The following is a 22,961-nucleotide window of genomic DNA, read 5'->3' as shown; positions in this document are numbered from 1 at the left end:
AGGGCATATTGGGAAAGTTTTGACCTCTTTAGACCCCTACTGATTTTAAGAATGATGAAGGAACAGAGGTCACTTTGGCTTTTCCATTTCTCTTGATTCTAGTGAATCAGGCTGCGTTTTAGTTCCTGGCACAGCGGGTGTCCTGGAGGGCCACTGTGAAAAGAAGATCAATAATGCCGCAGAGTCCTTCAAATCTGTTGAACGACAAGAGTAAATTTCTTGGGTGTCATTATCATCGTGTTCCCATGGTTGCTGGAGAAGTGCTGTTATAATGATATTTTTTTGGATCTCTTTTTACAGAATTCTTTTAAGGGTTTCTAGGTTTTAACACATGAAGCACATTCCTAGGATATGTTGATATGTAAAAGGGAGACTTATGACCTTTGGGACCATTAACAATTCTGAGAACTCATGGGTTTGTGGTGCTTGATAAATCGCTATGGCTCCTTCACAGTTTTTTCCAGATTGAGTAGTAGCCTCATTCCAGTATCGTCATGTGTACTACAATTCAACCTCATTCACTTAATTTGGGCTAAGATGCAACATCAAACACCTACCATCAAATGGAGCAGAAGAAAGGGAGATCCAGTAGGCTTCTGAAGATAAAAAGATTCATGGCTTTATTGTCCACAAGTTAAAATCCATCTCACACCAGCAAGAGATTCATCTGAAGCACAAAGGAACATAAAACTAGTCAGCTGTATCTCTTGATGGTGTGAGTTGGATTTTTATTTCTGGACAATAAAGCTGTAAATATTTTACCCTCAGAAGAGTGTTAGATCTCCCTTTCTTGTGCTACATGGTATATGGAATGCCACATCTTGTCCATGGATAAAAATTCCGGAGGCGCTTCCGTTTGAAGTTTTATTCCCAGTGTGTGGTCCAATCTGGTCTCCGACTAAATAACGAAACTAGTAGCAACACTTTGCTATTCCAAAACAATTGGTTTAATCGTAAAGGTTACAAGTTAAAAAAAATCTTACATGTCCATTAAAAAGGATTGCTAAAAATGACAAGTGTCTTAAAAAGTGGGAACATGCAGCGTGGGTACACAACACGTTTCTGCTCATAAAGAGTCTTCATCAGGTGTATCACGTGTAAGATGGCGGCCTGACGAGTCCTTGAGGGGAGAATTGCGGCTATTATCTGCGGTGATGTGAGCTTGGAAGCATGCTCCAGCACATATAGTGCTGAGAGAGTTATCAGGCCATTCCAGGGTCGGGTTTTACGAGCAGTCATAAGAGATGGGTAGGAATGATTGCTCACACATCCCAACCTCAGGGGCGTGGTTTGGCAGATAAAATGGAGGACGAGTCTCTCATTCAGTGTCTGTGGCTGAAGGTGTGGAGACCTTCAGTGTGTATTGCTAAAGGCACTGACCTGAGCAGGCACACCCGCAGTACTATATTGACTACTTATTTTCAATTTGTTTTCTCTTTATGCCAGAAAAGGTTGTGTTTTGTTTTGCCATCTGGAGCGGTTTATGAACGTTGAATAAACTTGCCTGGACATTGCTGCAATACCGTTTCCTACTGTATGCCTACCTCAAAGTCAGCTGAGTGAGTACACAGGTTTTTCTCCCTGATTGTCATCATTGGAACAGAGTATATTAAAACTATCTATGGTTCCATATCTTAGTTTAAAATATAAGGCATTTATGGAGAAAGTTACTCCATTTGTCAGTTCATTGACACCACTATAGAGAAACAGCACTCAGAGAGACCCAAGTCCCACGCTCTGTACCCAAGGAACATAACTCCACAATCAGTCAATCACCTTTTTATTTTCTTTAACAAATATTATTTGCCCAAGGGAAGATCATTTGTATAAGCATTTGAATTAAATGAATGTTAAATTCTCTTTACCGATCTCCATCTCGTAATGCTCGAATTTGCATTCCAATTAAACAAGCAAATAAAGGTCCTGTTCGTCCACCTGGTAATAGATCTTCCACTAAACCTCCCAGCCACACATCAATGTTATCAGAATGTCCATACAGCTCAAGCAGTTTCCTTCTGGTGTTCTCTTCAGAAATAACAGTTTTCATATCGAAAATTGAATTAAGTCTTGGTAGCCCACAAAACTCTCTCCAATCATTGTATCCTTGAAAAAAATCAAACCTCTTTGAATATATCTGATAAAAAAATAAGATATTGTTCAATTCATATGCTAGTGTGACCCTGGTCTTAGAGTGATAAAATAAAAGAGCATAATAGTAGAGGTAAGCAAAAAGATTTGCAATTTCAGCCATGTGAGTAGTCTGAGGCCACTGGATGATAGACATGTGAACCATCTCCGACCTGCCAGCACCTCAGCACCTTTTTTGATCAGTATGACTGCACATCAACGTCATTATGGCATGATACATTCATGATTAGTGTTGAGCATTCCGATACCGCAAGTATCGGGTATCGGCCGATATTTGCTGTATCGGAATTCCGATACCGAGTTCCGATATTTTTGTGATATCGGAAATCGGAATCGGAAGTTCCCAGTGTATGGTTCCCAGGGTCTGGAGGAGAGGAGACTCTCCTTCAGGCCCTGGGATCCATATTCATGTAAAAAAATAAAGAATAAAAATAAAAAATATGGATATACTCACCCCTCCGGTGGACCCTGGACCTTAGCGATGTAACCAGCAGCCTCCGTTCCTAAGAATGCAGAGTGAAGGACCTGCAATGACGTCGCGGCTTGTGATTGGTTGCGTGAGCGGTCACATGAGCGGTCACGTGACCAATCACAAGCCGCGATGTCATCGAAGGTCCTTCACTCTGCATTCTTAGGAACGGAGGCTGCCGGTTACATCGCTAAGGTCCAGGGTCCGCCGGAGGGGTGAGTATATCCATATTTTTTATTTGTATTCTTTATTTTTTACATGAATATGGATCCCAGGGCCTGAAGGAGAGTTTCCTCTCCTTCAGACCCTGGGAACCATCCAGGATACCTTCCGATATTTGTGTCCCATTGACTTGTATTGGTATCGGGTATCGGTATCGGCCGATCCAATCCGATACCGATACTTTCGAATGTCGGAAGGTGTCGCTCAACACTATTCATGATGTTGTGCTAGGCCTTCTAATCAGGCAAGGTCGGCAAGGAGAAGTTCAGGAGGGCTTTGGTCTTGCAACCACGAACTACCGAAGTGGCCACTGGACCAAGTTCCTGCAAATGCTTTTGCTCAACTGTACTTTTAAAGTACATTTTACAGATTATATGAGGATGTAATAAAAATTTGTTGTATAACTGGTTTACAGCCACTGGAAATTAAAGGGATTCCCGGCCTTAGACTACAAATCTGCTGTCACTCTACGTGACTGGAGACTTGTGAATCCTCACATAGTGCGCATTGCGCACTGTGAGGAGTCTTTGGTATTGGCACCAGGAGCGGTGGGCTCGTGTCCGCAAGTATTCCATTTGCATACATGCGGTCATGTGCTCACTAGACTTGCATGGCCTTTCTCAATGCATCTATTCAAAATGTGGCTGGAAGTATGCAAATGACTGCCGGCTCCCGGCTCCGGAACAGAAAAATCCTCACAGTGTGCAGTGCTCACGATGTGAAGATTCACAAGTCTGCAGTCACATAGAGTGACAGCAGACTTGTCGCCTAAGGCCAGAAAACCCCTTTAATTACAATGTTTCTACTGACAAAAACAGATCTGGAAAATGGTGCGGCTTTTAAATTGACTATATTTTGAAAACTTTCACAACTTTGTTTTACTCAAAGTTGGAAATTTCTTCTTAATTCTGAACATTTTTGACACTTTTTAACACATTTGATCTCTTTTATATTTTTGATTTAATTCAACTTTGTGTGTGCCCCCCAAAATGTTACTCTTAAAGGGGTTGAATCCTTTCAGGAAAGTTTTTCCTAAAATTTCTATTAGTAATAACATACATATTGCGTATTTTTCATGCTGCCTAATTCAACACCGAGTCTCATTGGATGCTCCCTATTTCTGCCATGTCGCCATCACACCGACAGTGCCGCAGTCAGCTAAGCTCAGCAGCTCTGCTGATGTAGGTGGTGCAAACTACTGAGCTCACTGATTAGCTGCTGTAATAGCATGGCAGCCAGTCAGTCAACTCATCAGCTTTGAGTGTTTTGTACTGTCTATATCAGCACAGCTTCTGAGATCAATTGTGTGCAGCGCTGCAGACAACAGACACTGAGCAGCCAACGAAACTCAGTGCTGGAGCTTATAGGAAAAAGTAGGATCATTAAGTATAAGTATAGGAACTTATATGAAACAGTTTTCTGAACAGGGACAACTTCTTTAACATCAAATAATCAAACATCTAAATGTGCGTGGGGATTAATATGGTAAAGGTGATGGTTTCAAGAAAGTATGAATAGGCTAGAAAGCTGAATAGGCAACTGACATAACTAATAATGGCTCTTTAGAAAATGTACAAAAGTTCTGACAAGAGCCACAAACTGAACTGTTCTTTAGAAAGAACTTTTTCATTGCCTAAAGAGAAAGCTGACCTGGTAAGCCGTGGTCACGACCTCTCTGCAAGTTAAGCGATGCCAAATCCATAGAACCATTATTGGAAAGAACGAGTAGTTTTTCTGTTAACTCTTCGTTCATAATTTCTTGCTGGGTTTGCAGCTTTGCAGGTTTTCCAAGCAAACCTCTTATCAAGGGATCGAGGCCTCCTAAAAAAGTTACGAGGTAGTTGTGAAATAGAACCCAAGAAATTTACGAAATGGGGTATAACGTCAGTATGAAAATTAAAATAGAAAGATATTCTAATGACTCTCCAAATTTTGCACAGTATATTTGAAAAAAGATCAAAATGCAAGGATATGTAATTTCTAGGATAAAGGAAAGTCTTAAATCCCAAACATTTGTTTGAAAAAAACCACTCCACCTCACCAGTAGTGTTGAGCATTCCGATGCTGCAAGTATCGGGTATCGGCTGATACTTGCTGTATCGGAATTCCGATACCGGGATTCCGATACTCTTGTGGTATCGGGTATCGGGTATCGCAACAACATTAATGTTAAAATGTGTAAAAGAGAGAATTAAAATAAAAAATATCGCTATACTCACCTGTCCGACGCAGCCGGGACTTCAGCGAGGGAACCGGCAGCGTTGTTTGTTTAAAATTCGCGCTATTACTTGGTTACGTGAATTCCCGGCTTGTGATTGGTCAGGTCGGCCACGTTGCCGGGACGCGGACCAATCACAGCAAGCCGTGACGAAATTACGTCACGGCTTGCTGTGATTGGTCCGCGTCCCGGCAATATGGCCGCCCTGACCAATCACAAGCCGTGACGTCACGGGAGGCTGGACACGCGCCCATTTTAAAATGAGCGCGTCCAGCCTCCCGGCTTGTGATTGGTTGACCGCGGCGCAACCAATCACAAGCCGTGACGTCACGGGAGGCTGGACACGCGCCCATTTTAAAATGAGCGCGTCCAGCCTCCCGGCTTGTGATTGGTTGACCGCGGCGCAACCAATCACAAGCCGTGACGTCACGGGAGGCTGGACACGCGCCCATTTTAAAATGAGCGCGTCCAGCCTCCCGGCTTGTGATTGGTTGACCGCGGCGCAACCAATCACAAGCCGTGACGTCACGGGAGGCTGGACACGCGCCCATTTTAAAATGAGCGCGTCCAGCCTCCCGGCTTGTGATTGGTTGACCGCGGCGCAACCAATCACAAGCCGTGACGTCACGGGAGGCTGGACACGCGCCAATTTTAAAGTGAGCGCGTGTCCAGCCTCCCGTGACGTCACGGCTTGTGATTGGTCAGGGCGGCCATATTGCCGGGACGCGGACCAATCACAGCAAGCCGTGACGTAATTTCGTCACGGCTTGCTGTGATTGGTCCGCGTCCCGGCAACATGGCCGACCTGACCAATCACAAGCCGGGAATTCACGTAACCAAGTAATAGCGCGAATTTTAAACAAACAACGCTGCCGGTTCCCTCGCTGAAGTCCCGGCTGCGTCGGAGAGGTGAGTATAGCGATATTTTTTATTTTAATTCTTTCTTTTACACATTTATATGGTTCCCAGGGCCTGAAGGAGAGTTTCCTCTCCTTCAGACCCTGGGAACCATCAGGAATACCGTCCGATACATGAGTCCCATTGACTTGTATTGGTATCGGGTATCGGTATCGGATTGGATCCGATATTTTGCCGGTATCGGCCGATACTTTCCGATACCGATACTTTCAAGTATCGGACGGTATCGCTCAACACTACTCACCAGTAACGGTAAGAGAGAAAATTTGCATGATATTGGTGATAGCTGGGATTGAATCCATGGCTCCCTGGTCCTAAATGACCCAAGTTGACCTAGGGGTTGTCTGGTCTTAAGCTACAAGTCTGCAGTCACTCTATGTGATTCCAGACTTGTAAAACTTAAATTGCTCTTACTGTGTGCTGTGAAGATTCTCCAGTAGAGATGAGCGAACTTGTTCGGAAACCATCCACCAATCTCAAATTAGGCACAGCCATAGCACATTTGTATTCGTGTTCGGTTTTCAGAGCATTTTTCTTCAAAGTCGGCAACATTCGGTCACAGATCAGTAAATGATCATGTTTCCACTAATGCTTTTGTTTTGACTTTATCTAGGACAGTGATGCTGTATGATGAGCGAGAGGGATGTCTTTCATGAGGGGAGGGGGGTGTCTAGGTCAGAGTAGCGGAAAAGTGTAATTTAAAAAAAAATTTTTTTGTTCTGTAATAACTTAATGTGTGTGTACATTTCGGCAGCCAATCAGGGTGCAGAAACCGATCACAACATCATGACACAAGGTCTTCTGTGATTGGCTGCTGAAGTCACATGTCCCTGGCCATATATAAAGCAGATATCTTGTTTTTCTGTCCTGCAGCTGTTGCTGAAAGTGAACTTGTCAGTTAGCTAGATAGGATCCTGTCCTGTATTAAATCAATCATCCAGCATATAACTAGATTGAGCTAATATTGTGTTGCAGTCTCAGGAGGCCCCACTTGCTACTCAAAATTGTGGGCAGAAAACTGTGTTGCAGTGAGGAATCAGGAGGCCCCATTTCCCTTTAAAAATCGTTAGGTCTAATATAGGGGTTCAGCCAGGAGGCTATGATTTGCTAATCCAAATCGTTTGGGATAAAACTGTGTCATAGTGTGGAATCAAGAAGCTACATTTCTGAAGATTGTACTGTTTGTTTTGTTAAGGTGGAGGAAGAGGAGGATAGGCCACTTGATGCAGCACCTGCCATCCACTGGAGCACATGCTCTTTCTGGCCCTCATCTACAAGGCGTATCGCTGTGCGGCTGCCAAAGAAAGGGAATCTAGTAGCCCATCCTGTAACAGATGTTGCCAGTTGTCTTTGGATAGGTTGAGACGTTGCTTGTTCAGTAGAGCTTTCAGCAACATTACCACCTAGCACATGTATACCTTGAACACCAAGCCTATTCACCTTTCCATCACAACCTCACTTTTTCCCACTTATGTTGGATGTACCCTTCCCCTCTGTTTCACAACCATGGGCTCAGTCACCTGTCACTAAATTAACAATCAGTAATTATTTTCTAGGATAGTGTGTCTGGACCACATTATTAGCAGAAATTATTTAGATTCAGAAATGTGGTCCGGTGTCTGGCCCACACTATTTGCACAGACAATTTAGATTCTGAAATGTGGCCTGATGTATGACCCACACTATTAGCAGAAAGGATTTAGATTCTAAAATGTGGACTCCTGGCTGCACAACACATTAGCACAAATTATTTAGATTCTGAAATGTGGACTCCTGGCTTCACCACACAGCACAAATGATTTATATACCGAAATGTAGACTCTTGGCTGCACCACACATTAGCACAAAAGTTTAGATTCTGAAATGTAGACTCCTAGCTGCACCACACATTAGCACAAAAGATTTAGATTCTGAAATGTGGACTTTTGGCTGCACTACACTATTAGCACAAATGATTTAGATTCTGAAATGTGGACTCATGAATAGTGTTGAGCATTCCGATACCGCAAGTATCGGGTATCGGCCGATACTTGCGGGTATCGGAATTCCGATACCGAGATCCGATACTTTTGTGGTATCGGGTATCGGTATCGAAACAACATTAATGTAAAAATGTGTAAAAGAGAGAATTAAAATAAAAAATATTGCTATACTCACCTCTCCGACGCAGCCTGCACCTTACCGAGGGAAGCGGCAGCGGTCTTTGTTTAAAATTCGCGCTTTTCTTTCCTTTACGTGAAGTCCCGGCTTGTGATTGGTTGCGTCGCAGTCACATGGGCGACGCAACCAATCACAGCAAGCCGTGACGTAATTTCAGGTCCTTAAGGATTTTAAAATTACGTCCCGGCTTTGTGATTGGTTGCGTCGCAGTCACATGGGCGACGCAACCAATCACAAGCCGTGACGTCACGGGAGGCTGGACACGCGCGCATTTTAAAATGCGCGCTTGTCCAGCCTCCCGTGATGTCCCGGCTTGTGATTGGTTGCGTCGCGGTCAACCAATCACAAGCCGGGAGGCTGGACACGCGCGCATTTTAAAATGCGCGCTTGTCCAGCCTCCCGTGACGTCCCGGCTTGTGATTGGTTGCGTCGCGGTCAACCAATCACAAGCCGGGAGGCTGGACACGCGCGCATTTTAAAATGCGCGCTTGTCCAGCCTCCCGTGACGTCCCGGCTTGTGATTGGTTGCGTCGCGGTCAACCAATCACAAGCCGGGAGGCTGGACACGCGCGCATTTTAAAAATTTTAAAATGCGCGCGTGTCCAGCCTCCCGGCTTGTGATTGGTTGGCCGCGACGCAACCAATCACAAGCCGGGACGTCACGGGAGGCTGGACAAGCGCGCATTTTAAAATGCGCGCGTGTCCAGCCTCCCGTGACGTCACGGCTTGTGATTGGTTGCGTCGCCCATGTGACTGCGACGCAACCAATCACAAAGCCGGGACGTAATTTTAAAATCCTTAAGGGCCTGAAATTACGTCACGGCTTGCTGTGATTGGTTGCGTCGCCCATGTGACTGCGACGCAACCAATCACAAAGCCGGGACGTAATTTTAAAATCCTTAAGGACCTGAAATTACGTCACGGCTTGCTGTGATTGGTTGCGTCGCCCATGTGACTGCGACGCAACCAATCACAAAGCCGGGACTTCACGTAAGGAAAGAAAAGCGCGAATTTTAAGCAAACAACGCTGCCGGTTCCCTCGGAGAGGTGAGTATAGCAATATTTTTTATTTTAATTCTTTCTTTTACACATTAATATGGTTCCCAGGGCCTGAAGGAGAGTTTCCTCTCCTTCAGACCCTGGGAACCATCAGGAATACCGTCCGATACTTGAGTCCCATTGACTTGTATTGGTATCGGGTATCGGTATCGGATTGGATCCGATACTTTGCCGGTATCGGCCGATACTTTCCGATACCGATACTTTCAAGTATCGGATGGTATCGCTCAACACTACTCATGAAAGCACCACACTATCAGCACAAACTATTTAGATTCTGAAACTGGGATTCTCCTGGCTGCACCATACTATGAGCACAAAAAATTTATTATCTGGAAGGATGACTTGACACAGGATATTTTCTGAGCGATCTGACTACTTGCAGCAGCAGGATCAGCCTCTTTGCGCTGTTACACTGACAAAATGGCTAAAAAAAATCCACATTTTATATGAAGAGTGACAAGTAACTTCGGCAGCCAATGACAGAAGCCTTTGTGTCTGGTCTTTGTGGATGGTTTCTGTGCCCTGATTGGCTGGAATCTCCACACATTAAGTAAAAAAATACAGTCACTACTCTGACATCTCCCCACCTCCTTCCCTCATCCAATACATCCCCCTGCTCATCATACAGCATCAAAGTCCTAAAAAAGCATTAGTGGAAACTTGATGCTCTACTGAGCTTTTACCGAATTTTGCCAATTTTTAGAAAAAATGCTCGGGAATCCGAACATGAATCCGAATGCGTAACGTTCATGCCGAATTTGAGATTGGTGAACATTTTCCAAACAAGTTCGCTCTTCTCTAAACAGCACCACTATAAACACTAGAGGGCTCTGGTTTGTTAAACTATGCACACGCAGGCCTGGATAACCACTCTCTCCCTCCATTAAGAACTGTCCCTGAGCTGTGCAGTGGCGTCAGTGTGCTGAGTTTGGCGGAGCCTGTCCTTTTATAACCTATGATGAGGTAATGTGGCCAGCCAATCAGAGTAATCCCACTACCAAGATGGCTACAGCACTACATCCTGGTAGTATTTATTGGTTGTATAGCAAGCACCAAACATGCGGGGCATGGATTTGAGCTTCAAGCACATCCAAGCATGCAGATACTCGAGAGATATTCGAGTATCACTGAGCACTTTTGCCCATCCCTAATAGTTATGGAGTGACAACCACCAGAAACCCCACAATCAACAGCAATATCATAATATATCCAGGTGAAGTGATGCTCTGTTTTAGTATGCTTGATACCGTAACTTAACCAATTCTAGTGGAAAGGGCTGAAGTTTACTGAGATCAATGACAGTTTGGGGAGTCCCTTTAAGAATAAAAAGGACAAAACACTTGAGTACAATTGTCTAAAGCTTAAGAATGTATTGTTAAATAAAGCTGCTAATTACCTTCTTTTATTATTCTCCAGGGGCGAAAAAACACTTCATTTAATAGAAGACTTGGATACTGGGAGTGTTCTCTGTACCAAGAATCTAATCTGTGTATAACTGGAGGAATAGTTGCATGACCAAAGCGAAAAGCTGCTGTAGAAAATATATTGGAGATTGAGGGATTGATGTTTTCATCATACCCTTTGTAAATTCCGATATACTTCTTAACAGCTGAGGGACCCAGAATTTTCGGAATGTAATCTCGTATAGTGATGACCTTAAAAAGATAGGAAAAAAAATTAGTATGTATATACATTTCTGAAATGTTGTTTAAAAATTTTTTTTACAGTTTTTCTACATCTTTATATTTTTTAATTGTGGGAAAGTATATAGTTAAATTGTATGTCTTTTAATTCAAATACTGTATATATATTTAAATCGTCATTGTGATTTCAACAAGCTTAGCATAAATCAATATACTTATTTTTTCTATTTTTGAGACATTTTTCCCCCTTCACTGCCTCCTGAACTCCTTCAATATGAAAAACAGCTCAAAGCCATCTTAGTCAAAGCAAGACAGACTGCTAATGCCAGATTGGCCAGTATGGCAGTGAGCCTCATCAATTGTGACTCTGTTAACAGTATCGGCATCCTTACGACGTCAGACATCCTTGGTTTTTGCGGAGCATGGAGCCACTGCCTCCATACGCTATCATTTACTGTGATAGATCGTAGAATTCCTCTGGTCCACTGGAGGCCAGCGCCATGCAGGTGACATTGTGCAATGTGATTACATCACTGCATTGCACCACTGGCGTCCATTGCAAGACAGGAATAAAGAGACTGCAACTGTAGTTCGAAGCTGAGACTGGATTAGATGAGTATTATGTGTTTTTATTTTTTGCGGGCTCTGTTGCCAATAATACTTTGTAGGGGATCATTATTATTATTATTTATTAGTATAGCGCCATTTATTCCATGGCGCTTTACATGTGAGGATGGCTATGCATAATAAAAACAAGTACAGTATTCTTAGACAATACAAGTCATAACTGGTACAGGAGGAGAGAGGACCCTGCCCGCGAGGGCTCACAATCTACAAGGGATGGGTGAGAATACAGTAGGTGAGGATAGAGCTGGTCATGCAGCGGTTTGGTCGATCGGTGGTTACTGCAGGTTGAAGGCTTGTCAGAAGAGGTGGGTCTTCAGGCTCTTTTTGAAGGTTTCGATGGTAGGCGAGAGTCTTTATGAAGGCCTATTGGGGACCATCATACTATATGAAAAGCTGTGGGTGACCATCATACTAAATAGGTGCCTGTGGGGGACCATCATAATAAATAGGTGTCTTTGGGGGACCATCATACTACATAGGGGCCTGCGGGGGGGCAATAATATTATATTGAAGGCTGCATGGGACCATTATATTATATGGTAAGATGTAGGGGACCATCATGCTATATAGGGGCCCTTGGCTGACCATCATACCATTACTGCAATGTGCTAGTCATATAATGATCAGACATATTATTTCATGTGTACTCTCATCACAGTTTATTTTGAAAAGTCACCTAATATGTCAGATACACTGTAAATTGGGCTTCAAGCTTTACTGAGGATCTTTAAAATGGTTGTGTTACCATTAGGACATTTAGCCTTCCGATCACTAAATACGTGCCAGACAGGGGAGCCACTAAGGAGCAATGCATCTTACTCTGGCTGATTTGTAATACCACTGAATGGGGAAATGTATAGATGGTAAATATCCAAAATTAGCTGTTTACAGTATAACGTTTCTAATATCAAAAGGGATGTCGGTAATGAATCAAATGCTTTAATTTACAAAATAAATCTATCTGTTCTTTATAGCCATGGGGAAATTGCTGCTGTAATTTCACGTTTCCAGCAAGTCACATATCACTCAGTGCAAAGATTTGTAAACTAATTGTGAATCATAGCCTGGCACAATATTTAGAATCATTTTAGTGAGTGATTGCAAAGCTTTTTTTTTTTTTTTTGCAGATAGGATCACGTTTGTAATTTCAAAGGGAATTTTTTCAAGAGACAAATTGTGGAAAACTGGTTTTATATGTAATGTATATATGTATATGCTAAAATCTTAAACATGCGGTGCTTCATCCTCGTACAGCTAGAGAAACATGTTAACAATAATAATGAGCAATTAATTTCAACACATTTCAATACGGTAGGAAATATCTGATATGTGATTTATATATCTGATATACAAATGTGATTTATACTGTATACATATTTCACTTAGACTAGCTAACCATTATGATCTTTAAATGGGATTGTCACAACAAACATCTCTTTTTAATCCTGGAACCCAGAAAACAGCAGATTTTTGCTAGGGGGAAATACGGCCATCTGCTCATTTCCTTTGACTGGCTGCTACATAAAAACATGGCATACCGGAGCTGACATTCAGATTTGCTAATTGAAGTAGGTCCATATCAGGAGAAGCCATAAAAGATCCATAAAGAAGGTATTTTTTTCAATCTGGTCCTGTTTGACTTGTGGCTCCACAACTATCTGAGACTTTGAGTAGTGCTTAAAAGGGTTGTCCCATGTTCTCAATCAAGAAGGCCCCACTAAGATGCCTCCTAGCTTCCTGTTTGTTTTGGCTGAGAGTGACGAGCTCCATCTTCATTGACATTTTGGACCTGAAGTATTGTTGCTCCAGTGGCCAGAAGTTGAACTGTCTAGTGAAGCTGCCTGGGATCGGAAGCTAGCATTGCACTGATATGAGCTTGTAAGCACTATGTTGCTTGCTGCGGAGACCAGTGCCTATGGACTGTTGTGGTGACTAGTGTTGAGCATTCCGATGCTGCAAGTATCGGGTATCGGCCGATACTTGCTGTATCGGAATTCCGATACCGGGATTCCGATACTCTTGTGGTATCGGGTATCGGGTATCGCAACAACATTAATGTTAAAATGTGTAAAAGAGAGAATTAAAATAAAAAATATCGCTATACTCACCTCTCCGACGCAGCCGGGACTTCAGCGAGGGAACCGGCAGTGTTGTTTGTTTAAAATTCGCGCTATTACTTGGTTACGTGAATTCCCGGCTTGTGATTGGTCAGGTCGGCCATGTTGCCGGGACGCGGACCAATCACAGCAAGCCGTGACGAAATTACGTCACGGCTTGCTGTGATTGGTCCGCGTCCCGGCAATATGGCCGCCCTGACCAATCACAAGCCGTGACGTCACGGGAGGCTGGACACGCGCCCATTTTAAAATGAGCGCGTCCAGCCTCCCGGCTTGTGATTGGTTGACCGCGGCGCAACCAATCACAAGCCGTGACGTCACGGGAGGCTGGACACGCGCCCATTTTAAAATGAGCGCGTCCAGCCTCCCGGCTTGTGATTGGTTGACCGCGGCGCAACCAATCACAAGCCGTGACGTCACGGGAGGCTGGACACGCGCCCATTTTAAAATGAGCGCGTCCAGCCTCCCGGCTTGTGATTGGTTGACCGCGGCGCAACCAATCACAAGCCGTGACGTCACGGGAGGCTGGACACGCGCCCATTTTAAAATGAGCGCGTCCAGCCTCCCGGCTTGTGATTGGTTGACCGCGGCGCAACCAATCACAAGCCGTGACGTCACGGGAGGCTGGACACGCGCCCATTTTAAAATGAGCGCGTGTCCAGCCTCCCGTGACGTCACGGCTTGTGATTGGTCAGGGCGGCCATATTGCCGGGACGCGGACCAATCACAGCAAGCCGTGACGTAATTTCGTCACGGCTTGCTGTGATTGGTCCGCGTCCCGGCAACATGGCCGACCTGACCAATCACAAGCCGGGAATTCACGTAACCAAGTAATAGCGCGAATTTTAAACAAACAACGCTGCCGGTTCCCTCGCTGAAGTCCCGGCTGCGTCGGACAGGTGAGTATAGCGATATTTTTTATTTTAATTCTTTCTTTTACACATTTATATGGTTCCCAGGGCCTGAAGGAGAGTTTCCTCTCCTTCAGACCCTGGGAACCATCAGGAATACCGTCCGATACCTGAGTCCCATTGACTTGTATTGGTATCGGGTATCGGTATCGGATTGGATCCGATACTTTGCCGGTATCGGCCGATACTTTCCGATACCGATACTTTCAAGTATCGGACGGTATCGCTCAACACTAGTGGTGACCAGTTACTTACACTAAATACTATAAACAACACAATTATAACCCACACCGTTCTTGAGTGCAGAAAGGATTTTTGATAACAAGTAAATTAAAAAGTTGCTTGTTTTTATAAGTAATGTGCATTTTTTTCTTTATAAGAAAATGCCTTTAACCCTTAATGTAGGTAATGGTTGCAATCAAATAGGGTATTCCGCAATCAAATAGGGTATTCCAAAGTCTTATGTGATGGAATATCATTAGGAAGTAATATAAAGATTTCAGCATTCAGTTGTTACTTGTGAGTTAGAGGAATTTATTATTGAATCAAAGGAGAGAACATGTGTGTAACGTCAGTCAGAGGACATAGGCTCAAAAAGGCTACATCGGACAGACTTGGCGCTAGCCACTCCATATGGCGGACTTCAAAAGAACACCAATTGCTGCTTTTTACTCTCTGTATAAGGATCAAGTCTTAAAACATATCTCAGCTGGATTGCTTTCATGGAAGGGCTGCTGTCTGGAGGAGCAAACTGGCAGTGAGATTGAAAGGCTCAGGAGGAGCTTAAATAGATGACAGCTCCTCCCAGAGCTCACAAAGGAACCAGGAATTAACTCCATTGCTCCATGACTGAGCAGCACCAACGGACTCAGGAAATAAACCTGTGAAGTAAACAGGATTGTTGTGTTGTGACCGAAGTGGAAATAGGGGTGACATGCACTGGCCTGGATGTGACCATGTGGTGTTTTGGTTATCAGTGTTGAGCATTCCGATACCGCAAGTATCGGGTATCGGCCGATACTTGCGGGTATCGGAATTCCGATACCGAGATCCGATACTTTTGTGGTATCGGGTATCGGTATCGAAACAACATTAATGTGTAAAATAAAGAATTAAAATAAAAAATATTGCTATACTCACCTCTCCGACGCAGCCTGGACCTCACCGAGGGAACCGGCAGCGTTCTTTGCTTAAAATGCGTGCGTTTACTTCCTTCCGTGACGTCACGGCTTCTGATTGGTCGCGTGTTGCCCATGTGGCCGCGACGCGACCAATCACAGCAAGCCGTGACGTAATTTTCAGGTCCTCAATGCCTAATTCTAGGCATTCAGGATTTTAAAATTACGTTCCGGGTTGTGATTGGTCGTGTCGCGGTCACATGGGCGACGCGACCAATCACAAGCCGTGACGTCACGGGAGGCAGGAAACGCGCGCATTTTAAAATTACGTCACGGCTTGTGATTGGTTGCGTGCCGCCCATGTGACCGTGACGCGACCAATCACAGCAAGCCGTGACGTAATTTCAGGTCCTGAATGCCTAATTCTGCATTCTGCAACCCGGAACGTAATTTTAAAATCCTGAATGCCTAGAATTAGGCATTGAGGACCTGAAAATTACGTCACGGCTTGCTGTGATTGGTCGCGTCGCGGCCACATGGGCGGCACGCGACCAATCAGAAGCCGTGACGTCACGGCAGGAAGTAAACGCGCGCATTTTAAGCAAAGAACGCTGCCGGTTCCCTCGGTGAGGTCCAGGCTGCGTCGGAGAGGTGAGTATAGCAATATTTTTTATTTTAATTCTTTATTTTACACATTGATATGGATCCCAGGGCCTGAAGGAGAGTTTCCTCTCCTTCAGACCCTGGGAACCATCAGGGATACCGTCCAATACTTGAGTCCCATTGACTTGTATTGGTATCGGGTATCGGTATCGGATTAGATCCGATACTTTGCCGGTATCGGCCGATACTTTCCGATACCGATACTTTCAAGTATCGGACGGTATCGCTGGATTGCAAATGGATTGGTGGTATGTTGTCTTAGTGTATGTTGGATAGCATATATACTGCTATAAAGTAATGGAGATATGTCAGGATAGTGAAAGAGCTCCATTGAGTAGTGTGGATTCTCTTATTGGAGCCCTTGCACCATCTTGACAACAGCATCAGGACCATTACTCCTTAGCAGTATACCTGCCGTCGCACATTCACTAAAACCAACGTACCACAAAAATGATGTTGAATGAAAGTCAAGTGTGATAACTGAACATCATGTTTTATTCTTGGATTAAGTAACAAAAAAATCATCTAATTGGCAAGTGATAATTGAAATGCTGCACTCCCAGACACCTAGTTGTGCAAAGAACTGTGCCTTTGCCCAAGCCACTTGCATCGCATTCACAGAATTGGTGAATGTCCAAGAAGTCGAGACCCTAATAATTATATTTTAAAACCCCAATAATAATAGAGTGAAAACATCCCTGACATAAACAATAACTTAGGATACCAATGGCTTCTTCCTTTTTAAACTACTAATTCAGTACATTAATCTTCAAACAGAGGTTTGGGAGCTCATTGTAAACTTGTGTCGTACGTGGATACTAGTTGGTAGGTGTGGGCATCTACAAAGCTTTATTTTTGTACTAACACCTACACAAAGCATATGTTAGGGCTTGAGTTCCCACCTCTGCACAGGGGGAATCACGAGCCATCTCTGCTGCAGTCTCCCATTCTTCTCCACCTGCAGTGGAGCCTGCTCAGCGGAGATGTCGGTCCCAGCGTCTGGCTCAGGCAGATATTCTGCATCTGGCTACTGCTGTTCTTCCAGGCTCTGCCATTATAGCTAGTACTGGTCAGCGGCGAGGACTCGCTTCTGGGACTAAGTCCTGCTTTCTCCCTTCTGAGCATGCCCAAAGGAAGACCTCTCATTGGAGGTCAGGGGTCACATGCTCAGGTCCTGAAGCAACTCCCAGTGGTCCTCTAGGAAGGTCCTGAAGTTGCTGCAACTATAAAAGGTTTGCATGGCCGCACGGCCATGCGCTAGTTTCAATCTTTGTTATGAGCTTTGCACCAGTGTGGTCATGTATTCATGTGGTCAGGGCCCGGCTGTAATAAGCCACTATAATACTGGCACCTCCGGTGAGGAGTTTGTTTGGCTGTATTCAGGGCCCGGCTGAAATAAGTCACTAGAATACCGGCACCTCCGGTGAGGAATTGTTTGTGTGTTTCTCTGACTGCATGACCACTGTTATGACCCTTAGTGGTTGAGGATCTCGAATTACTCCAGCTAAGTAAAAAACATAGGACAAGCTCTAGGGAGGTGGCAAGCTGGACTGACCGCAAAACTGAACCTATCCAAACACACTAGAAGTAGCCGGTGAACGTGCCTAAAAATCCTAGATGTCTCGAGCCAGCCTGAGGAACTAACTACCCCTAGAGAGAAAGAAAGACCTCTCTTGCCTCCAGAGAAATAATCCCCAAAGATATAGAAGCCCCCAACAAATAATAACGGTGAGGTAAGAGGAAGGCACATACACAGGGGTGAAAACAGATTCAGCAAATGAGGCCCACTAATACTAGATAGCAGAAAATAGTAAAGGGGTCTGTGCGGTCAGTAAAAAACCCTTACAAAATATCCACACTGAGATTTCAAGAACCCCCCGCACCAACTAACGGTGTGGGGGGAGAAACTCAGTCCCCTAGAGCAACCAGCAAGCGAGGAGATCACATCTTAGCAAGCTGGACAAGAAACATGATGAATGCTGATAATCAAAAAATGAACGGACAAAAACTTAGCTTGTCTTGGAGAGGCTGGGAGCAAGGTAATCACAAGGAATCTGAAGAGCACTGAATACATTGATAGCAGGCAAGGAACTGAGTATCCAGGTGAGCTAAATAGGAAACCAACCAAGGATAACGAACCAGCTGATGCAGCCAACCTGCATAAAGACAACACTACACAGTACCGCTTGTGACCACTAGAGGGAGCCTAAAAATAGAGTTCACAACAGTACCCCCCCTTGAGGAGGGGTCACCGAACCCTCATCAAGACCCCCAGGGCGATCAGGATGAGCCGCGTGAGAGGCACGAACCAAATCGGCCGCATGAACATCAGAGGCGACAACCCAGGAATTATCCTCCTGACCATAGCCCTTCCACTTTACCAAATACTGAAGCCTCCGTCTAGAGATACGAGAATCCAAAATCTTCTCCACCACGTACTCCAATTCTCCCTCGACCAGCACCGGAGCAGGAGGCTCAACAGAAGGAACCACAGGTACCACATACCTCCGCAACAAAGACCTATGGAACACATTATGAATGGCAAACGATGCTGGGAGATCCAAACGAAAAGACACCGGGTTAAGGATTTCCAAGATCTTATAAGGACCGATGAAGCGAGGCTTGAATTTAGGAGAGGAGACCTTCATATTAACATACCGAGAAGACAGCCACACCAAATCCCCAACACGAAGTCGGGGACCCACACCGCGGCGGCGGTTGGCAAAGCGCTGAGCCTTCTCCTGTGACAACCTCAAATTGTCCACCACATGGTTCCAAATCTGCTGCAACCTATCCACCACAGAATCCACCCCAGGACAGTCAGAAGACTCAACCTGACCCGAGGAAAAACGAGGATGGAAACCAGAATTGCAGAAAAAAGGCGAAACCAAAGTAGCAGAACTAGCACGATTATTAAGGGCAAACTCGGCCAATGGCAAAAAAGTCACCCAATCATCCTGATCAGCAGAAACAAAACATCTCAAATAAGTTTCCAATGTCTGATTAGTTTGCTCGGTTTGGCCATTCGTCTGAGGATGGAAGGCCGACGAAAAAGATAAATCAATGCCCATCTTAGCACAAAAAGTCCGCCAAAACCTGGACACAAACTGGGATCCTCTATCAGACACAATATTTTCAGGAATGCCGTGCAAGCGAACCACATTCTGAAAAAATAGAGGAACCAAATCAGAGGAGGAAGGCAACTTAGGCAAGGGCACCAAATGGACCATCTTGGAAAAACGATCACACACCACCCAGATGACAGACATTTTCTGAGATACTGGAAGATCCGAAATAAAATCCATGGAAATGTGCGTCCAAGGCCTTTTCGGGACAGGCAAAGGCAAAAGCAAACCGCTGGCACGAGAACAGCAAGGCTTAGCCCGAGCACAAATCCCACAAGACTGCACAAAGGAACGCACATCCCGTGACAAGGAAGGCCACCAGAAGGACCTAGCCACCAAATCTCTGGTACCAAAAATCCCAGGATGACCCGCCAACACCGAAGAATGAACCTCGGAAATAACTCTGCTGGTCCATCTATCCGGGACAAACAGTCTCTCTGGTGGACAACAGTCAGGTCTATCCGCCTGAAATTTCTGCAACACTCGTCGCAAATCTGGGGAAATGGCAGACAAAATCACTCCCTCTCTGAGAATACCAGCCGGCTCAGAAACTCCCGGAGAGTCAGGCACAAAACTCCTAGAAAGTGCATCAGCCTTCACGTTCTTCGAACCAGGCAGGTATGAGACCACGAAGTTGAAACAGGAGAAAAACAGCGACCAACGAGCCTGTCTAGGATTCAGGTGCTTGGCAGATTCGAGGTAAATCAGGTTTTTGTGATCAGTCAAGACCACCACACGATGTTTAGCTCCTTCGAGCCAATGTCGCCACTCGTCAAATGCCCACTTCATAGCCAACAACTCCCGATTACCAACATCATAATTCCGGTCAGCAGGCGAAAACTTTCTTGAAAAGAAAGCACATGGCTTCATCACAGAGCCATCAGAGCTTCTCTGCGACAAAACAGCCCCTGCTCCAATCTCAGAAGCATCAACCTCAACCTGGAAGGGGAGAGAGACATCTGGTTGACATAAGACTGGAGCTGAAGAAAACCGGTGCTTCAGTTCCCGAAAGGCCTCCACGGCCGCAGGAGACCAATTAGTCACATCAGAACCCTTCTTGGTCAAATCCGTCAAAGGTTTAACCACGCTAGAAAAATTAGCGATGAAACGACGGTAAAAATTAGCAAAACCCAAGAACTTGTGAAGACTCTTAACAGACGTAGGCTGAGTCCAGTCATAAATAGCCTGGACCTTGACTGGGTCCATCTCCACAGTAGAAGGAGAAAAAATAAAACCCAAAAAGGAGACCTTCTGTACTCCGAAGAGGCATTTTGAGCCCTTCACAAATAAAGCATTAGCACGCAGGACCTGAAACACCATCCTGACCTGCTTCACATGGGACTCCCAATCATCAGAAAAGACCAAAATGTCATCCAGATAAACAATCATAAATTTATCCAGATATTCTCGGAAGATGTCATGCATGAAGGACTGAAACACAGAAGGAGCATTAGAGAGTCCAAAAGGCATCACTAAGTACTCAAAATGGCCTTCGGGCGTATTAAATGCTGTTTTCCATTCATCTCCCTGCTTAATGCGCATAAGGTTATACGCACCACGGAGATCTATCTTAGTGAACCAACTGGCCCCCTTAATCCGAGCAAACAAATCAGACAATAGTGGCAAAGGATACTGAAATGTAACTGTGATTTTATTCAGAAGACGATAATCTATACAAGGTCTCAAAGAACCGTCCTTCTTGGCCACAAAAAAAAATCCTGCACCAAGAGGGGAAGAGGATGGGCGAATATGTCCCTTCTCCAAAGACTCCTTTATATAACTCCGCATCGTGGCATGCTCTGGTATAGACAAATTAAAAAGTCGTCCCTTAGGGAATTTACTACCAGGAATTAAATATATAGCATGGTCACAATCCCTATGAGGGGGCAGGGCACTGGACCTGGGCTCATCAAATACATCCTGGTAGTCAGACAAAAACTCAGGGACCTCAGAAGGAGTGGAAGAAGCAATAGACACCAACGGAGTATCGCCATGAATTCCCTGACAACCCCAACTTGACACAGACATAGCTTTCCAATCTAAAACTGGATTATGAGCCTGCAGCCATGGCAGACCCAAAACGACAACATCATGCAAATTATGCAGAAAAAGAAAGCGAATCACCTCCTGATGTACGGGAGTCATGCACATGGTCATTTGCGTCCAATACTGAGGCTTATTCTCAGCCAATGGCGTAGCATCAATTCCCCTCAGAGGAATAGGAAATTCCAAAGGCTCCAGGACAAAACCACAGCGCCTGGCAAACAACAAATCCATCAGATTCAGGGCAGCACCCGAATCCACAAAAGCCATAACCGGGTAGGACGACAAAGAACAAATCAAAGTAACAGACAAAATAAATTTAGGCTGTATCGTACCAATGGTGACAGGTTTAGCGATGTTTTTTAAACGTTTAGAGCATGCTGAGATAACATGAGTAGAATCACCACAGTAAAAGCACAACCCATTTTGACGTCTATGACTTTGTCGCTCAATTCTGGTCAGAGTTCGGTCACATTGCATAGACTCAGGTCTCTGTTCAGAAAATACCGCCAAAGGATGAGCAGATTTGCGCTCCCGCAAACGCCGATCAACCTGAATGGCTAAAGCCATAGAATCACTCAGACTTGTAGGGGTGGGAAACCCCACCATAACATTCTTAACGGCCTCAGAAAGACCTTCTCTGAAATTTGCAGCCAGGGCACACTTATTCCATTGAGTAAGCACCGACCATTTCCGAAATTTTGACAATACACCTCTGCTTCATCCTGACCTTGAGAGATAGCCAGCAACGCTTTTTCTGCCTGATTCTCAAGATTAGGCTCCTCATAAAGCAGTCCAAGAGCCAGAAAAAATGCATCTACATTAAGCAATGCAGGATCTCCTGGCGCCAGAGAGAATGCCCAATCTTGAGGGTCGCCACGCAACAAGGAGATAACAATTTTAACTTGCTGAGCGGAATCACCAGAGGAACGAGGTCTCAGAGACAGAAATAACTTACAATTATTCTTAAAATTCTGAAACCTAGATCTATCTCCAGAAAACAACTCAGGAATGGGTATCTTTGGTTCTGACATATGGCTATGAATAACAAAATCCTGAATACTTTGCACCCGTGCAGTAAGATGATCCACACTAGAAGTCAGAGTCTGAACATTCATGTCTGCAGCTGAGCTCAAAACCACCCAGAGTTCAAGGGGATGAAAGAAGCTAAACAGACTGCAGCAAAGGAAAAGCGGGAGGAAAAAAAAAAAATGTACTCAGGTCTTCTTTTTATCCCACTTCTGCGATGCATTAAACACTTTTTTGGCCTGCTATACTGTTATGATCCTTAGTGGTTGAGGATCACGAATTACTCCAGCTAAGTAACAAACATAGGACAAGCTCTAGGGAGGTGGCAAACTGGACTGACCGCAAAACTGAACCTATCCAAACACACTAGAAGTAGCCGGTGAACGTGCCTAAAAATCCTAGATGTCTCGAGCCAGCCTGAGGAACTAACTACCCCTAGAGAGAAAGAAAGACCTCTCTTGCCTCCAGAGAAATAATCCCCAAAGATA

General features: G+C 44.7%; 1 protein-coding gene across 1 annotated transcript in view; it reads right to left on the bottom strand.

The window, feature by feature from the left end:
* TPO (thyroid peroxidase) overlaps positions 1-22,961 on the bottom strand; it is a 201,959-nt gene that overhangs the window by 54,748 nt on the left and 124,250 nt on the right. The window contains exons 9-11 of the mRNA XM_077281780.1: positions 10,594-10,852; positions 4,490-4,660; positions 1,866-2,103 (exon numbers count right to left, since the gene is read on the bottom strand). Of these exons, the coding sequence (XP_077137895.1) occupies positions 1,866-2,103; positions 4,490-4,660; positions 10,594-10,852 (668 nt within the window). The remainder of the gene's footprint in view (positions 1-1,865; positions 2,104-4,489; positions 4,661-10,593; positions 10,853-22,961) is intronic.

The sequence above is a fragment of the Ranitomeya variabilis genome, chromosome 2, assembly GCF_051348905.1.
Source record: "Ranitomeya variabilis isolate aRanVar5 chromosome 2, aRanVar5.hap1, whole genome shotgun sequence".
NCBI classification, from domain to species: domain Eukaryota; kingdom Metazoa; phylum Chordata; class Amphibia; order Anura; family Dendrobatidae; genus Ranitomeya; species Ranitomeya variabilis.
The sequence above is the reverse complement of the archived record's forward strand: the minus strand, read 5'-3'. Positions and strand labels throughout refer to the sequence as shown.